Source organism: Diospyros lotus, chromosome 15 (assembly GCF_014633365.1).
Source record: "Diospyros lotus cultivar Yz01 chromosome 15, ASM1463336v1, whole genome shotgun sequence".
Taxonomy (NCBI): domain Eukaryota; kingdom Viridiplantae; phylum Streptophyta; class Magnoliopsida; order Ericales; family Ebenaceae; genus Diospyros; species Diospyros lotus.
In genome coordinates this window covers 16,818,132-16,836,576 of record NC_068352.1, presented here as the reverse complement: position 1 = coordinate 16,836,576, position 18,445 = coordinate 16,818,132, and the positions used below count along the sequence as shown (strand labels likewise).

Below are 18,445 nucleotides of genomic sequence, written 5' to 3'. Positions count from 1 at the left end.
TAGTGAAATTCTTGGATGGGAAAAGAATTAATTATAAATATGAGGATGGTGATTGGGCATCATAATGAGATTTCTTTTCAGCCAAGTGCGATGTGATTAAGCCCAATTCTACTAGTGAATTCTGGGGTTGAGGGAAGGGAAGGACGAGCCTAGTTCCCACCTAGGGCGTTTCGTCTTGAAACATGGTCCTACCTTCTCCACAGGTCGGGCAGGTGGACAATTCGGGTAATTGTTCACGAGTGACACCCATAAGTGGGATCAGAGCGTCACAGTTTGGTATCAGAGCGATGGTTAGAGCATCAAGTGAAGGATGCTTGAAAAAATGTGGTTGAAGGTTGATGTAAAGACCTTGGTAGTGGGATCACATGTAACCGAGGACCCTAGGAGTTGGGTCGGGGCATTGAGGCTTGTGGCAATGTGAATGGAATGCTCAAATATTCCTACTATAGGAATAGGAAAATATCATGGGTTGAGATGATATACCGTAAGAGATATACGAGTCGAGCAAAGAAGAGTCAAAAGCCCAAGTGTGGGTGTTGGTATCAGGAACCCGAATGTGAAAATTTGGGAGTAAGTGAAGCATTTTAAGGATGAGATTTCCTTATGATTAAAGTATTGAGGCTTGTGTGGGGACACAAAGCCGAGTCATGATAAGAATTATGATGGGACAGGGAGAGCCCGAAGTATATCTAATCCGGGAATGGATTAGCGGAGCACCCCTATGTTGGGGAGATAGTCAAGCATGTATGAGGAAATGGAGTTGTTTCCGTAGAGGGGGTGTGCTAAGGGTTGTGTGCTTGAACTAGGGTGAGCTAAGGCTGAAATTAACTCGAAGCCCTAGGAAAGAAGTCATCAACGGGTTGTGTGATGAGCTCCAGAAGGAGAGTAAGATAATGTTGCTTCCAGTGAGGCTCTAGGTGGAGCGAGCATGTGAAGCATATGTCTGTCATGGCCAGGGTAGGCATGACGTTAGTAGTTTGCAGAAAGACACCGAGGGGAGTCGAGTGTGAGTTATGCATGAGGGATGCATATGGTGCCATGTGATTGTACCGCTATGGCAATCCCGGAAGGGATGTGCCTAGGGTATGAGTGGATCTTAGTTGGTTTCATGATGAAACAGGAATTATCCTAAGGAAGGATAAGTGTGTGGCAAATGGACCCCAGCGAGTGTTTATATGAGATAGAAATCCCAAGTGAGTCGAGCTGGAATCCAGGGGAATCCAGATTGGGGATAAAGGAGTTGAGCATGCATAGATATGCGTGTGGGAGCCATGGGATTAAAGTCCTGGTTGTGAAAGGCCAAGTGACTGTTCAGGTGAATGATGGATGAGGGGCTAATCAAAACTCTCATTATGACGCTTGGGGTCCAGTAGGATGCCTAAGGTTGGGAAATGAGAGGTGAATAGACCCTCATTGTGATGCTTGGGGTCGAGAATAACGCCTAAGGTTATGAGACCCTTGATGAGAGACATGGAAGTCACCCAATGAAGGGTATGAGCGATGTGTGGGCCAAGGGTAGTGAATTGTGGCAACAGGACATCCGTGGGCTATGCGCGCGCAAGAAATGCCAACTTTGGATGCTAAGTAGGCAGGGGCATGGTGAGCAATGTGGAGGCCCCGAAATTTTAGTTCCAAGTCATGGAAGCCCGAGCGAGGCGTGCGGGAAGGCCAGGCTAAGCGTAGTGACTGAATGCGTTCATGAGTGTGCAAGGGGAGACAAGAGATCTCAATTTACCTAGAGAGTAAAGGTAGGTGCTCTATGGTTATGGGTGCTAGAGCTTGAGGTAGGATCAGCATGTTGGTTGTGGATTAAGAGATCATTGATAATCAAACTTTGGGGATGAGCTAGGTGGTGAAATGAATCATGATGAAGTTGGATCCATTGCCATGGAAAGTTGGGGCTTTCAAATGTTAAGTGAGAGCCGTGAGGTATGATCTTGTGGGGTAAGATCATGAGGCCTCAAGATGTGAAGTGGTTTGAGAGTCTCTTAAGCAGTGAGAGATGTAGAGTCCTTAGGAGCGGGGCTCATGGTATGAACTTGAGGTTATCAAGAGAAGGATAACCAAGTAAGATGGCTTTGGTAAGATGGTGGCGGAACCATCGTAGCTTGGGGAGGGTTTAAGTAGCTTTAATGCTATGGGTGCAAGGCTCGATGTGACCGATTTGATGCTATGGACCGTGTGGCAGAGGACTAATGAGTTGGCTCGCGTTGAGAGCAAGTGGCCCATAGGCCTGAGCAATTTAGTGAACTGCAGGTGACGGTCAGATGTCGAAGAGCTGGAGCAGCACCTTAGGAAATTTAGTCAGGTGAGACCGAGAATCTCCTGTAAGGGATAGGACAACTAGAGTAGTCCTAAGGAGGAATCGCGGAACGCGGTAAGGATCCGATAAATTTGTTGCCGAGTAGGAAGCCTAGTAAGGAGAATGGTTGCGAGCGTGGCGAGGTAGTCATGTCGGGTTCGATATCAGAGGTGTGACTGGAAGGCTGAAAGTCACACTAAGGGGTACGAAGCAGATCAGAGTGGGACCTGAGCCATGCTGTTGGAAACTGTTGTTGGGCTAGTGTAAGGGAGCAACACGGTAATAATGATTGGGTGTTGACTCTCCAAAGCACAGGGCAACACGATGGGGAACCAGTGTTGGGCCAGTGTATGGGAGTGACACATGATTGGGTGTCGACTCTCTGAAGCATAGGGCAACATGATGGGGAACCAGTGTTGAGCCAGCGTATGGGAGTGACACGATGATGATGACCAGGTGTTGGCTCGCCTAAAGCACAGGGCAACACAGTGACTATGCAGATGGTCAGGGGCTGAAGATCTGTGAGATGCACGTTAGGGGTGGTGAAACCGGTGGTCAGTTCCGTAACTCAGCTGCGAGTAATAAGCGGCGTTGAGGTGGTTTAGCGAATGTGGAGGCGTTATAGCGTCTCGAGATGTTTGAGAAAGAAACCTGGGGAAAAGAAACGGGTCTAGCATGGGAATAACACTACGGTTAATGCTAGGGACCACTGGATACAGACGGTTAGTCCACAGGAGGGACTGCATCCCTCTACGTGGAGTAACTCGTTTGTAGTGGAGACGATTAGACGCCGAAGACCTGGGGTATGCTGTAGGTTATTCCTGGGCCAGACTTAAACTTCTGTGAGGGTTGAAGTATCGTGGTAGTGCCTTTGTTGTCATGGTAACAAAAGGTTGGTGAATCGATTGGGTGATATCTTGTGGTGTGATATCAAGATGCATAGCGATGCTCCTTGCTTAAGGATGCTAACACAGTTGTGATTAAATTTGACCGAAATGGTTATGGTAAATTGGGATGATGGACCCAGTGTGACCTTGCGATAATGCGAGAAGATGGGTCGATTGTGGAGTCGGTAAGTGGCTCCCAAAATGTTATGTAAGTGTCGTGAAGGGCGAGACTTACGAGTTGGAAGCCAACCATGAGATGGGAATGCTGAAGCGGGTGAAGGTTGCAAGTAAGGGGATCTCTAATCCTGTGATGAGAGTTGGGGTAGGCTGAACCCGTGGCTAAGGCATGGTTCGAAATCCGTGAAGGCTTGCAATTGCACAGTCTAGTGTTAGTCCTGCTCGTGTCGATGTGAAATGAGGAAGTATCCTCATGTGGCACTGGAGGGGTTTCCGGTTGATGACACAGGACAATTGCCAGGTGGTAGCACCTGATGGCAATAATAAAAGCGTGAGGCTTAAGGACTGTGATGTAAAGCCTTGTTAGTTTTCGTGTATGCCTTTAATATAAAGGTTCAACGGGTCCTGGTGGTTAGACCAGGCGAATTTTGAGAAAGAGATCTAAGATTATAAAAGATGGTTGGTCGGGGTAGAATTGTGCCGCTTAAAGGAGTGTGGCTCCGGAGTGAGAGCTATAAATGATAGTGTGAAATGTGGTCAGGGTAGAACTTGAGGTGTTCTCCCAAGAGAAGTTGAACATGGGGCAACAGTGTGGGATGAACCTCCTAAGGCGCTACAACTCTATCAGGAGGGATTACCCAAGGGGAAAGTCAGCATAATGGTGAGTGCTTAAGTAGGAAGGTGAGTCCTACGACATCAAGTGGAAGTGTGAATTCCACATGAGTGACAGGGGTGATTTCCAGTGGGTAGAGTTTAAATCGAAGTCATAGTCGATGATTGCAAGAGTAGTGCCTGGAGAAAGGTTGTGTTGGTGGTGAGCTGGGCGATCCGGCTAGAGCTAATCGAGTCGGTTAGATGGAAGATGAGGGCGAAGTTATGATGTCGCCAATGGGTAAAGAGAGCTCGAAGGAAGAGCTTATATAGGACGAGATTGGTTTTCAGGAATAGTGTTGAGGCGATGAAATCACCTAATGGCTGTGGGTGATACAGCTAGAGGGATGCCTTAGTGTGTGGGCAATTGATGAGAATTAACCTCGTGTCTAAGGTTAATGGTTGTGAAAGGAAATCGGCTAGTGAAGCTGTTGTGGTGATAGAGCCCGTGTGGTCGCTCACCGAGTGGTGTGAGCTGGTTGTAGCAAAGGTTATAAGGAGTCTGGGAGAAGCCAGAGTCTCTCAGGGAATTAGCTAGCTGCTATAAGTATAGCAAAGTGATATGAGGAAGGCGGCCTAAGAGTGGGGTCGTGCTGGTTGCGATGACCAATGAGATTCAAGGAGCAGCGAGTCTTTTGAGATGACTTGGTGGTGTCGTCGTCGCTAGCAGGGAAAAGATGTTGTCAGAAAGGTCGAAAGTAACCATGGTGCATGGTAGGACCTCGAAGCCGAGTGTGAATGACCACGAGGGCTGGTGCCTGTGAAATTTGAGATGCAACGACCGTGGGGGGAAATTAGTTGCTGTCATGGTGATGTCCTTGCCGAGGAGGACAAGGGGAACCATTATGCATGGTTTAGCTCAGGTGTCTATTGCGGATTGAAAATGAACCTGATTTAGGATGGCTGAAAGTGTCGTGCCTCTAGAGTAAGAGGCTCTGTTGAGAAACGGTGAGATTTGAAAAGCCCCAATGAAATTGAAGCTGGGCGAGTAAATTTGACTAAAAGACCGCTACAAGAGTGGGGGGTGTAACCATGTTAGCTTGTTGTGGTGCGGACCAAAGGTACGAGTCATCTTTCAGGTGCGATGCAATAAGTGATTGTGCAAATGGTAATAAGCCAATCACTTGTGCCACGCACCGTGGGTGATGACGAAGGCCGATTAATGGTTCCGCGACCTTAAGCGCAATGGGAGGATCCTTGACTCGCAGTAGGGTTTAATAGCCAAGGTAAGGCCTAGCATGGGGCATGATTGTGAAAACTGAATTGGGTGAAGAATTGAAGAGGGGTTACTCAATGAAGAGTTCCCTGGTATGGGTATGAGACCCTTACTAGCGTGCAATATCTGCCAGAAAAGAAGGCCAAAATATTCTGTGTGCTTATGCGAAGAGCTCCTAGTTGGAAGAAGGTTGTGGCCCGAGCATGGTTAAGCTCGAGGTGAGATTGTGATGGTGCGTGCATCATCAAACTTGAGGTGAACTCGGGTAGTGCACGTAGGGTTGAAATGTGAAATACCTGGCATGGTGTTGGGTATGTAGAGTATGCTTAATCGTATCGATAAATGAGGGTCGGCTGGTCAAAGTAGAAGACCATGTATGAAATGGTCGAAGTTGGCTGGGTGGGCCAAATGGTTGCTTCCCATGTAGTGCTAGCATGGTTAGTTGATCGGTAATGAGAGGTTGTCATGAGGATCGACTCAGACTATGCATACTTGTAATAAATGGCGGTATGCCATGGTGAAATGGGTGTCAAAGTGTCTTGTGGGCACTAGAAGTGACATTGCAGCGGATGATCAATTCTCAGACGTTGCTGGTGGGACCAGCGTAAAATCGTGGCCATGTGTGATTGGCAATGGGAAACATTGCCGTGTGTGATAGGTGTAAAATCGTGGTAGACTGATCAGTGATGCAATGTTAGCGAGAGTTAGTTCAATTGATGGGAAAATGGGAAGTAGACAGCAAAGCGATGCTTCGAGGTAGAGGAAATCCATTCAGAGATGGATATCGTTGCAGTGAACATGACCAATGACCAGTGGTGCGGTTTGGTGGGAGGCCAAAGCGGTGTTCGGTTATTGAATGTCCTCGAGAGTCGGAGGATCAAAAGCCTAAAGCAAAACCTTGAGGTAAGTGTAACTTGAGGTAAATGTGAGGAATGGATAGGCTATGAGATTCTCGAGCACGAGAATTTGGCATGTAGCCCGAGAATGTGATTGTCTTGGGCAGGAGTTTATGGTAAAGTGAATTTCGAGAACGAAATTCTTTTAAGGGGGGTGGAATGTAACACCCAGTAATCCTATTATTATGAGAATGAGAAAGGAAGTAAGAAAACTTCCAAAAATGCCCTTGAGAAGGTGTTAGATCCTTGAGAATATTGGTGCCCTATGAGAGGGGCATTTTGATAATTTGGATAGTGAAGTTCAATAAATGATATTTTGGTAAATTGGAAATAATTCCTATGTGGAATTAGGTGAGTAAATGAATTAAATCTCAATTTTGTATTTATGTGGAGATATGGGATTAATAATTCATGAAAGGGTATTTTGATAATTTGGAGTGATTCCATAAAAGAATTTAATTATGAAAAATAGGGAAAATAGTGGATATTGAATTATTTGAGAAAATAATTATGTTTTCCCTAAATTGGTGAATAAATGTGGAAATGCCACATGGATGGATGAGATCAGAACTTAAGAGCCAAGTATGGGTTTAAAATGTGACACTTGGCAAAGTCTTGTTCAAGTATAAATGGAGTGATTTAGTTAAATGCAAAAAGAAATGATTTTAGTCTTTCAAACATTTAATGAGAGGCATGATGGTGTTGGATTAAAAGAAAAAATCCAAAAGAAAATAAATTAGTCATGCATTAATGGTGGAAAATGGTCCCACTAAATTAAATGGGAAAGAAATTAATTATGTCTCTCAAATGTGATGGATATGAAAATAGTCTCATTTAAGTAAATGAGAAAAATGGCTAATTTTGAGAAATTCCAAGACTTGATCCAAGGGGGGATATTTGGTTTTGAAATTGGAAAGGGATCCAATGGCTAATGATGAGTCTTGAAAGCGGGCAAGGATTGCCAAATAGGATTCAAGAATCCAAAGAGAAATGAGAAATTGAGAGATGGTGGTTAGTGACACATGGCATAATCTTGTGAAGCAAGAATAAACATTTAAATGAAATTCAAATTAGTGAATTAATGGTCTTTCAAGCATTAAATGCAAGCCATGATGTTTTCTTATTCCTGTAGCAAGAATATTCGAGCATTCCATTCACATTGCCACAAGCCTCAATGCTCCGACCCAACTCCTAGGGTCCTCGGTTACATGTGATCCCACTACCAAGGTCTTTACATCAATCTTCAACCACATTTCTCCAAGCATCCTCCACTTGATGCTCTAACCATCGCTTTGATACCAAACTGTAACGCCCCGATCCCACTTACGAGTACCACTCGTGAACAATTAGCCGAATTGTCCACCTGCCCGGCTTGTGGAGAAAGGAGGACCATGTTTCAAGACTAAACGCCCTAGGTGGGAACTAGGCTCGTCCTTCCCTTCCCTCAACCCCAGGATTCACTAACAGAATTAGGCTTAACCACACCGCACTTAGCTGAAAAGAAATCTCATTATGATGCCCAATCGCCATCCTCATATTTATAATTAATTCTTTTCCCATCCAAGAATTTCACCGATCTCCAAAAATTCATCATTTCAATCCATACATTGATTGATTACCAATTTTAGAGGAAAAATTCAAAATTTTTCTTTTTTCAAAATTCGGCATTTATCTCCATAAATGACCGAAAAATCCCTTTATTTTGAAAATTCTTGCGGGGCCCAAAATCAATTAAGAAATGCCCCAAAATCCCCCAAAAATTTCAATTTTTTTAAAAAAATTGGCCGGCGGGGCCTGCTGGCACGCTCGGGGCCCCACGGTGCGCCTGCTGCTCGGGTCGCCTGCACCTGCCGCGCGGCCACCTGCGCGCACACTCGCACGGCCCAGCGCGCCACACGGCCTGCTCTTGCTGCTGCCACCTGCTGCTTCCAAAAATTTCTTTTCTTTTTTTTTCTTGGGCTTTTAAACCCATATTTTCCAGAAATTTCACCCCCAATAAATGCATTTAAAATATCCACTTTTCACATCCCAAAGCCTCTTTTCATAAACAAAATCATTTACTCCAACCTCATGATTTATTCCAAATAAATTACATCCATGGTTCTAAGCCTTCACAAGCCATTACCAACCCTTAAATTACATCACATGAGACACATACAATAAATAGACTTCCCTAAGCCATAAAGCCACAAATTAAATAACCACATGCCTAGGCTTCATTAAGCCATAAATTTACAACAAAATAATTAACACCATGAGCTTCCAACCACAAGCTTGCAACTCTTCCTTTTCTCTTTTGACATAAGAACAACCTACAAGGGGAGGATAAAATCTCATGAGCTACAAAGCTCAATAAGGGTGCAATGAACATAAGTATGAACAAAAACATAATATGTGATGCCAAATGCATGTATGCAACATGGTTAGGGCTTCCACATCCTCACCACCACCTTGGTTTGAGGCTTTAAATTACCCTACCCCACATAACCTCATGGCCATAGGTCCTTGAGCACAAACAACATGCCAATGCACACACTCAAAGTTTAAATACATACTTACAACTTGCAAAGCCACCATCCTATGGGGCTATCCCTTACCTCATTCTTTTCTTTGAAACTTCAAGAATCTCCTAGCTTCATTTCCCACTCTTCTCCTTAAGAGTTCCTTGAACAAAATTTAAAGAAGCTAAGCTACCATTAAAAGAAATGGAAGAAACTTACATACTAGCCTAAGGAAGAATACTTACATTCTTTTTTTTCTTCTTTCCTTTCCTTCTTCTCTTCATTATTTCCTTTCTTCTTCATTTCTTTCTCCAAATGGCCAAAGGAAGACAAGACTCTCTTACTTGCCATTATATACTAGTTTTCCATATTTCAAGAATCCATCTAGGCCATTCACTAAAGGCAGAATCCTTGTGCTTAAGGGAGACTTAATCTCAACCATCCATTTCAAATAAACCCATCCCTTCTCTTGGAGAAAACACAAGAAAGCACAATCCATGTGCTCATTTCTTTTTAAATCCAAGCCTTTGGATTTTCAAGAACCATCCACCACCCTTGGATCAAGTTCCATAAATAGATTTCTTTTCTATTTATTTAATTGGACTAATTTTAAGACAAGCCTTGAAAGACATAATCACTTTCTTTTCCATTAAAGAACTTCTCTCCAATTTCACACCATTAATTGATAACTAATTTCTTTTATTTTCCATTTTCTTTTTAGGCAACAACATCATGTCTTGCATTTAATGCTTGAAAGACCATTACTTCACCAATTTGAATTTCATTTAAATGCTTATTCTTGCTTCACAAGATTATGCCATGTGTCACTAACCACCATCTCCCAATTTCTCATTTCTTCTTGGATTCTTGAATCCCATTTGGCAATCCTTGCCCACTTTCAAGACTCATTATTAGCCATCGGATCCCTTTCCAATTTCAAAACCAAATATCCACCATTGGATCAAGTCTTGGAATTTCTCAAAATTAGCCATTTTTCTCATTTACTTAAACAAGACTATTTTCATATCCATCACATTTTAGAGACATAATTAATTTCTTTCCCATTTAATTTAATGGGACCATTTTTCACTATTAATGCATGACTAATTTATTTTTTTTTGAATTTTTTCTTTTAATTCAACACCATCGTGCCTCTCATTAAATGCTTGAAAGACTAAAATCATTTCCTTTTACATTTAATTAAATCACCCCATTTATATTTGAACAAGACTTTGCCAAATGTCACATTTTAAACCCATACTTGGCTCCCAAGTTCTCATCTCATCCATCCATGTGGCATTTCCAAATTTATTCACCAATTTAGGGAAAACATAATTATTTTCTCAAATAATTCAATATCCACCATTTTCCCTATTTTCCATAATTAAATTCATTTATGGAATCACTCTAAATTACCAAAATACCCTTTCATAAATTATTAATCCCATATCTCCACATAAATACAAAATTGGGATTTAATTCACTTACTCACCTAATTCCATATAAGAATTATTTTCAATTTACCAAAATACCATTTATTGAACTTCACTATCCAAATTACCAAAATGCCCCTCTCATAGGGCACCAATATTCTCAAGGATCTAACACCTTCTCAAGGGCATTTTTGGAAGTTTTCTTACTTCCTTTCTCATTCTCATAACACTAGGATTACTGGGTGTTACAAGTACCCTCACCTGAAGTCTATCAACCGAGAAAAGGCAACCAAGCTCAGTCCAAAGTACTGTGGGCCATTTCCCATAGAAGCTAAGGTGGAGAAGGTGGCATATCGCCTGCAACTACCTGTAGGGTCACTAATTCACCCTATATTTCATGTATCGCTCCTAAAGAGATTAGTTGGAGCATAACCAGCAAGTTCTGCATTGCCTACCCTTCCTAAAGAGGTTAGCCAGACAGTGGAACCCGAAGGTTAGGAGAATATCGAGTTTGTTAGGGTGTAGGGCCCACCCTAGCAAGAGAATCTCTCCTCCCCAAACGCCTTGTGTATATTCTCCCATCCTTGGGATGGATTGGAACTAACGAGAATTTCAAAATTCTGCATCATTTCCCTCTTTTCTCTCTGTTCTTCCTCATTCTCCCTCTCCTCTCTCTTATTTCTCTCTATTCTCTCTATTTTCTGCTCTGGTGTTTGATCTTTGTAATTCTCATCAGATTGGAAGGAAGAGAATTGCAAGGCTTTGGGCCGTGACAAGATATCTCACCATCACCAATATCTTCCAATTCATTCTCTGTCACTGGAGTTTCCTCTATCTCCTTTATTCCTCATCTCCTTCCAGCATTAGCAGATGCTTTTTACATTGATGGCCTGGCACATATTTTTCCCCACACTTGTAACATAGGCCACCTTGTCTCCTCTATTCCACTATTGCAGATTTTCCAGCTGCAAGTTGATTCAACACAGCCGTTGGTTGAATTGCTGCGTTTCTGTAACCCTGATTATTTCTTACAATTTCCTTATTAGCTCCCTGGTTTACCATCCCTGTTTGAGCTCCTAATTGATTCGAATTCATGCGTACACCTCTCCAAGGATTTTTCTATTTTCTTATGATTGCTTCCACTAATAACTCCTACAACCTAGTGCTGTCCGCATCCTGTTTAACGTTCCTCGATTGTAACATCTAGACTATAGGCCGTAGTTCTTCGCTCAAGCCTGGTGAAGCTTGAGATGAAGTACACCTCAGTTAAATACAGGTTGAGGTTAACCATTAAGGACTTCAATTTCTCGAACTTCACCTGATATTGTTGGACAAAACCCTTTTGTTTCAGTTTGTTAAATTCTTCAACTATATCCGTCATTTTCTATCTCCGAATCTGCCACAGAAATCTTCGACAAAGTCTGGCCAATTGTAATTACCTTGCACCTATTCCCAACTTTGAAACCATGAGTCTGCTACACCATTGAAATACACAGAGGCTAGGGTGATCCTCTGCTGCCTTGGTATACAATACAACAAAAATAGCTTCTCACAGTGCCTTTCCCACCATCTTGGATTCTACCCTTCGAATATCGGAATATCCAACTCCGGCATCGGAAAGTACGATGGATTTTGTGTGGCTGATACTTCCGATCGCCTTCCAACAGTCCTCTCCAAATTTTCTCCGATCGCAGCTGGTTCCACCTCCAATTCTACGGAACCAGCTGTCCTAGGAGGAGCTTGTCCGAATCCTGGAAGAATCGGATCAGTTCGTTCTCTAGGAGGGAAATTGGGAGAGATACTTACTTGAGGCTGCCTCGCAAACATCATCATGAAGCCATTTACAGGCCCTTCACCGTCACCCCAATCGATTCAACCCTTCGATCCACTCTTTCAATTTTCTAGTCTATCATGAGAATTGCTTCATGATTCCTTCTGGACCCAGCTTCTAGTGAACTCACGCGCGACTGAAGGTCGGTTACTGTCGAGTTCATTTGTTGTAGTTGTGACTCGAAATTCTTCATCCGTATACCATCGTCCATGGCTAAACCTCTCAAACAGGGGGAACTAAGAACTGCCCTGTATCGCTGTAACAAAACCCGATATTCACCACTGCTCGCCTTGCTTCAATCGATCACCCCAACAATCGCCGATTGTTCCCCGCAACAATCGCCCGGCTCATAGCCAAGGAACGATTGCTCCGATACCACTTTGTCAGGATCTTGAACCTGATAGACCAATTCTCTTCAATTGATAAGAATCGGAACAAAATTTGGGTGAGAAATAAGAGATGAATGGAGGGAGATAAGGAGGATGGGAGGGAGCGAGAGAGAGAGAGAGAGAGAGAGAGAGAGAAGGTTCGGGAGGGAGAGAAACTAAGAGAGGGAGATCTGAAATTGGATAGAAATTCTCGATGCTTCTCGTTAGGCTGGGTTGGTTGCTTATATACTAGTCCTGAGGCAATGTTTTGTTGGCGCCAAGCCAAATTACAGGGTACAACCCAAACAGCTACCTGAAGGTACAATCATCCACTAACTCCCATATAAAAAAATAAGAAAAGGAATAAGAAATCCCTTTATAGAACATTAGGTTTCCTGACATGTCCTTTCTCAAATAACACTAGCTACTAAAGTGTGGTTTTCAAAAACCCATGTTGAAAAGTCTATTCCTAATCCTACCTGAAATTGGTTTTCCATTCTTGTCTAGATTTGGTTTCCTTCAAAACCAAATCCCAACTAACTTCAAATTTAAGGAGTTGTCCAACAATTTCTCTCTCAACTCAAAATCAATACACCAAATTTCACAAAACACTCTGAAGAAAAGAAACCTCTTCCTTCAATGCCATTTGCAAAAATCAACTTTTTTACTGATTCCATCTGGAAAGCAGCATCCTGATGGTCTTCTCCATTGTTTGTTAATGGAATAGCCAACATACTCTTAGTTGTTAGCCAGTACTGGAAATCAAGACCCATTATTGCCAGTAACATCAGAGAGAAGTCCTAACTATCATAGTAACATCATTTTAGTGCCCATTGTCTTTCTCACAAGCCACCAAGCAAACAAGGAAGTTTAGCTCATACGATAGCTGTTATCCAACCACCATTATGACAATCAACTGGTCTCTCAATTTTTTTCTTTTCCTCTTGGTATAGTTTCTCTTCCTCCTTAGGACAACAACTACTCAATACAGGAAGATGAACCAACAACTCTCATAACAATTGCTGAGGAAAAATTCAAGTTGTTTGCACCACCTAATGGGATTTAGGGTTGCATACACAATTAAAAAGAAATCACATCCACATAAAAAATAATAAAAGAAACATTTAATGTGGTTCAGTCTGTCAATAGACCTACATCTGTGATCCCTACAAAGGATAATCCACTAATCAACAAAGTTGAAATTACAGTTTTTGAACAAGCAGAACTGTATGCCTTCTTGTTTCATACCATGCTAATAACTCAGTTACACCCTCCCTCAAATAACAACTCTAGTCATTCAGTATGGATTCCCAAAATCCTATGCTGAAAAATCTATTTCTAAATGACAACCTGTTTGAGTTTTACTCTAGGTACTTCACATTGATCTTTTTTTATTTTTTGCTTGATTACCTCCTGATAGGCTCAACAAGGGTGTAAGAATTTGTTGTTGCAAAAAACAAGTGTGTTCTTCTAATATACACTACAATAGCAAATCTAATCGGTGATGTAATGTTTGAATGCATTATGCAGAGAACGAATTCAAACCTCTGATTAATCACCAATGACAACAAGACTAATCACCAATGTCTTAAAGATTGTATTGCATTAAACAAGCTTTAAGGATGATTTAGATGTATGGAAATGCTTCTCTCTTTTAAACCAAATGAACACTATTTACAATTGGTCATATCCTTTCTGAAAGTGGTGACTTCTCCTTTTTCTTATTTTTCTTCTTCTTTTTTGCTTGGTGAAGTTGTGACTTTTTCAATAGTCAATCATAACTACCTTGAGTAGTTAATTACCAACCTTGATACCTTTTAATGAAATTGTGCGATTGTTGGAATAGTCACTAATATAACTAATCCTTGTATGAATAGTTGTAAAAAGTTGTGACTACTTAAGTATTCATTGATGAAGAGTTGCGACTTTTGGAGAATAATCACTATGTTATTTAATAGTTTTTAGCTAATTAACCAATCTAACTACCCATTTATGAAGAGTTGTGACTATTTGAATCATATTTGAGTAGTTAGTATTTAATTAACCATCATTGCATCTTTTCGTAAAAGAGAGGCTACTTGTCAAGAAGTGTTGAAACTTTCATTAATTTTGAAAATGTTCCCACCAGAATTGATTGTATCGGTTGTTTATTGTTCTAATGCAATTCCCTTCATCAAGTGAGTGATGTGATAATTTAATCAGATGATGATTACCACATACTCTTGCAAAGATTAGAATATCGATAGCTACACTAAGAGGGACTATACAAAGCTATGATGGACAGGAATTATTGATTTGGATCTTGCTAAAAATTAATTCTTTTACCAAACAAAAAATAAATAAATATATTTGCATTTTGTCAATTTGCCCGCAGGCCCAACCTCAGTAGACCACAGAACTGTTTGGAAAAGAACAAACCACAGTCGAGTAAATGGCATTGGAACAGAGACTAAAAAGAGGGAAGGATTTGTAACAAGAGCAGTAGTAAAATAGCAAAAAAGAAATAATAGTAATAGTAAGAGACAGAAAGGGAGGTGCTGTACCATGGCCTTGGTCTTGAAAGCGAAAGCCTTAATGCTCTGTTTGTTTGACGTCACATCCTTGACAAGGTCTTTGAATGACGCTGATGAACTCTCTAACCCTGTTCGTCCCTCCTCGTCACCATTGTTCGCCTCCACCAATGCCCTTGTCAGCTCTTCTCTGAGCTTCATATGGTACACACCATCCCCACGATGAGGGACCAAACATGAAAGAAGATGACATGTAAAGAGAATTTTTCTAAAACAAAAAGCTCCTTTTTTTTTGGCTCAGTAAAGAATCTACAAAATTTCGTGAATAGTTCTGTCAAGCCAAATATCAATCTTAAGCACATTTTTTATTTACAGCAATCAATTGCTTAAAGCCGTGTTGATGGTGGAAGATGTAAAACCCAAATACAAACTCATGAGATTCTGGCTTTACCAACCCATTACTGGAAAGCATAATATCCTAACGTATTAATAAATTGAAGATCGGTTGCTAAATCCACGACGATGCGGGCTGCATCCACGCCCATGACGTGGAATTAGTCAAAAACCAATGCACTAATGACATCAGAACTTCTGTTTTATGCGCTTATTTTATTTCCCTTTTTTTATTTTTTGCTGATAAACTAAGAACAAGTGGAATGGGATATTATGGTAGCAGGAAAAGCCAACAACGTGCCGACGAAGGCAACTAGTGGAGGTGAATTATCAATAATTGTCCAAAGTGCGGTCGCCCATAAGTACAACTGAAATTCCAGCTGTCTTTTTAGAAGTCATAAATACCCTTTTTCCTATTGCTGGACATAAAATGCCATCATGAATTTTGATTTTCCTCCTTTATTTTTCAAACCGTAGAAGATAATCTTATCCAGAAAATTACAGCATGTGAAAGTGCAATTTAAGCATTTTCGGATGCACATAGGATTTACCATGAATATCAAAAAGTGTGGTAATAATCAAATAAGATCCTAAGATAACCACTTAAACCAATAAATTTGATTCTGAACTTTTGGTAATGTTAAATTTTACTAACAAAATGTCTTACGCGAGATGAAGGATAACCTTTAATTTTTATGCTACACTAATTTTTTTGGTTATAAATGATGCATTCTCGAATCCCAATTTTATTATAATGAAATTGTGAACGTATGAAAATGAAATTCTAAATTATTTCTGTTTGATATTTGACATTAAAGAAGGACTAGATCATTAGAGTAAAACATTCATAGGAAGATGTAAATGAAAAATATAAGTACGCATTAAAAAATAATTAAGGTTGAAAAATGTTCAACTTGCAAAAACAAAGGACATTATCTAGAATACTACTTGCCTGAACAGATTCAAAAAATTATTTACTTCGAATCAGTTAACAATTTGCAATCAATTATATAAGTTGCTTACATGAACCCTGATTCACCATTTATGCCGAAATGACTACGATGTAAGAAAACAAAATTAAAAGAAGATCAAATATTAAAAGCAGTGATTAACGTCAAAATGCTAAAATAAATTAAGCGTGCATATGTTAAGCTAAAAAGATTTGCTGAAAAATTCGAGTTTTTTTCAAGGCTACAAGAGAATTGAAGATATGCAGAAGTATTATAACACTGCAAATTTCCCATGAAAAGAATAAACCAACAAACAAGAAAAATAATACTCTTTCATATTTTTGTATAAAGATATTGTTTTTTTAGCGAACTATAAAAATATTATTAGAATAATATTGACAATGATTTTTTTATAACTAGTACTAACATAATAAACATTTTAGTAAATATTTTTCTCATAATACATTATCTTAAAGAGCCAAATCAACTCATGTGTTTATATTAAGAGTAATATTAATTATTGTTCTAATAATAATAGTTAAGATACATGTAAACAATCTTAGTAGTTAATGATTAATATATCATATTTAATTAATTATTTATTTAAAGATAAAAATAAATATAATAACTATTATATATATAAAAATAAAACTATTTAATATAATTTAACCATTAAATTAAATAATAGGTAGAATTACCTTATATACAAATATGGAGTACAACTCAACCCCACCCCCTGCACGTGGCAACAGTTGATGACTATGTTCTTTAACGTAAAAATTTCACGCGACACTTTGGAATTTGGATATTCTTTGAATTTATTTTACCGATAGAAAAATTGGTGTAAACAAGTGGAGTAAGGGATGGGTGAACATGTAAAGTAACAGTGAACACTCACCAGAGAAGAATCACTCCCGCCGAAAAACCTCCGTCGCATACACTCTGGGACATCAACATTAACAGAATTTCATCGGAACGAAAGTAGCAAACAGATATTAGAATATTTCAAATCAGAACAAGAAAGCTGCAATTGACCAAAAATAAAGAAATGTATGTATACCGATGGAAGAAGAGCAAACGGTGGCGGATTCAAGAGCAACAAAAGCTACACGAAGGAAGACGAAGGGTAAAATAATCCCAAGCATCAACAACGCTGGAAACACCGCCCGGTGAGACAACCGTCTGCCGGCCGGCGTTGCCTTCGCCTTCATAAGCTTCCAAAAACGGCCACCACCGCAACCGCCGGCGACGACGGCGCTCGATATCGTCACTCTCTTAGTTCCACTCGCCGATATGTAGAACTTCATATCACCACCTCTCATACAAATCGGATCGTAGTACCAACTCGGAGCTCCGATTTCCGCTTCTTCTTCCTGAACAAGAGAATCATCTCAGCTCCGAGATCTACTCACCTCTACACTTCCCTCTCCCGCACACACATAAGCATACATATACCGATGGAGCTTGTGGCTTCGGATTGAATCAGTATCCAATGAATTACACCCCGAAGAAAATCAATCTCTCTCCACGCAGGTCTGCCAATCCGCATTAAATTCGAATCAGCGATCTAATCAAACGAATTAAGAAAAAGTAATATGTTAATTTGCGCAGATCAAAAGCATTTAATTCGCAATTACCTCACAGAGAAAGAGATTCACGACCACCATAGCTTCGGAACCTAAACCTTGATTTTTTATTATGAGTGCACAAATACATGTATTTCAGGGTATAGTGCCGATTCACTTTACAGATAGAGAGAGAGAGAGAGAGAGGAAAAGCCAAATCTGATGCCGCGTTCAAAGCCGCGGGAAATAGATTGCGTCTCTCTCGAGTACCACTTCTTCTGATTAGGTTAAGCGCATCAAGTTCCACTATTGAGGAGCTTGACGTCAATTTAGCTTTTTCCCTGCGAAAACATAGCGCTTGCTCTCTCTCTCTCTGCCCCTCTCTCTCTCGCTTTTGCCCCTGCGTTGTCGCGTAATATTCAAATATGCCCTACCTCTTCCAATTTTATCACCGACACAAGGCCGATCTCTCTCTCTTTCTCTTTCTCTCTCTCTCTCTCTCTCTCTCGGGCTAGAGGGCCGCGTTGGCGTAAGCGGCAGCAAAGTTGCTGCAGTAACATGCCACAAATTCAGCGTGGAAATAGCTAATGCCACGGAACGGGACAACCAGCCAGTCTTGACCACATCGCAGCAGATTCGGAAATTGACCGAAGCGAAGCGTTGGGAGGTATTTAATGCGTCGTAACTGGGAGCTTCCTTTATCCAGACACTAAAATAACGGAAAAGTCTGGAGAGCGAGGGACCGGAAAAGTCTTGAGAGCAAGT

General features: G+C 40.8%; 1 protein-coding gene across 2 annotated transcripts in view; it reads right to left on the bottom strand.

Annotated features, from left to right (window-relative positions):
• The window catches only part of LOC127792211 (probable galacturonosyltransferase 15), a 44,887-nt gene extending 26,724 nt beyond the window's left edge, over positions 1-18,163 (bottom strand). Inside the window, exons 1-4 of one of the 2 annotated variants that reach the window (XM_052322641.1) lie at positions 17,753-18,163; positions 17,176-17,650; positions 17,014-17,057; positions 14,806-14,967 (exon numbers count right to left, since the gene is read on the bottom strand). In XM_052322641.1, coding sequence (XP_052178601.1) covers positions 14,806-14,967; positions 17,014-17,057; positions 17,176-17,437 — 468 coding nt within the window. In that variant the 5' untranslated portion in view covers positions 17,438-17,650; positions 17,753-18,163. Of the gene's footprint in view, positions 1-14,805; positions 14,968-17,013; positions 17,058-17,175; positions 17,651-17,752 lie in introns of those variants that run through there. The other variant, XM_052322642.1, reaches the window with a different exon arrangement.
• Between the last annotated feature and the right edge of the window lie 282 nt (positions 18,164-18,445).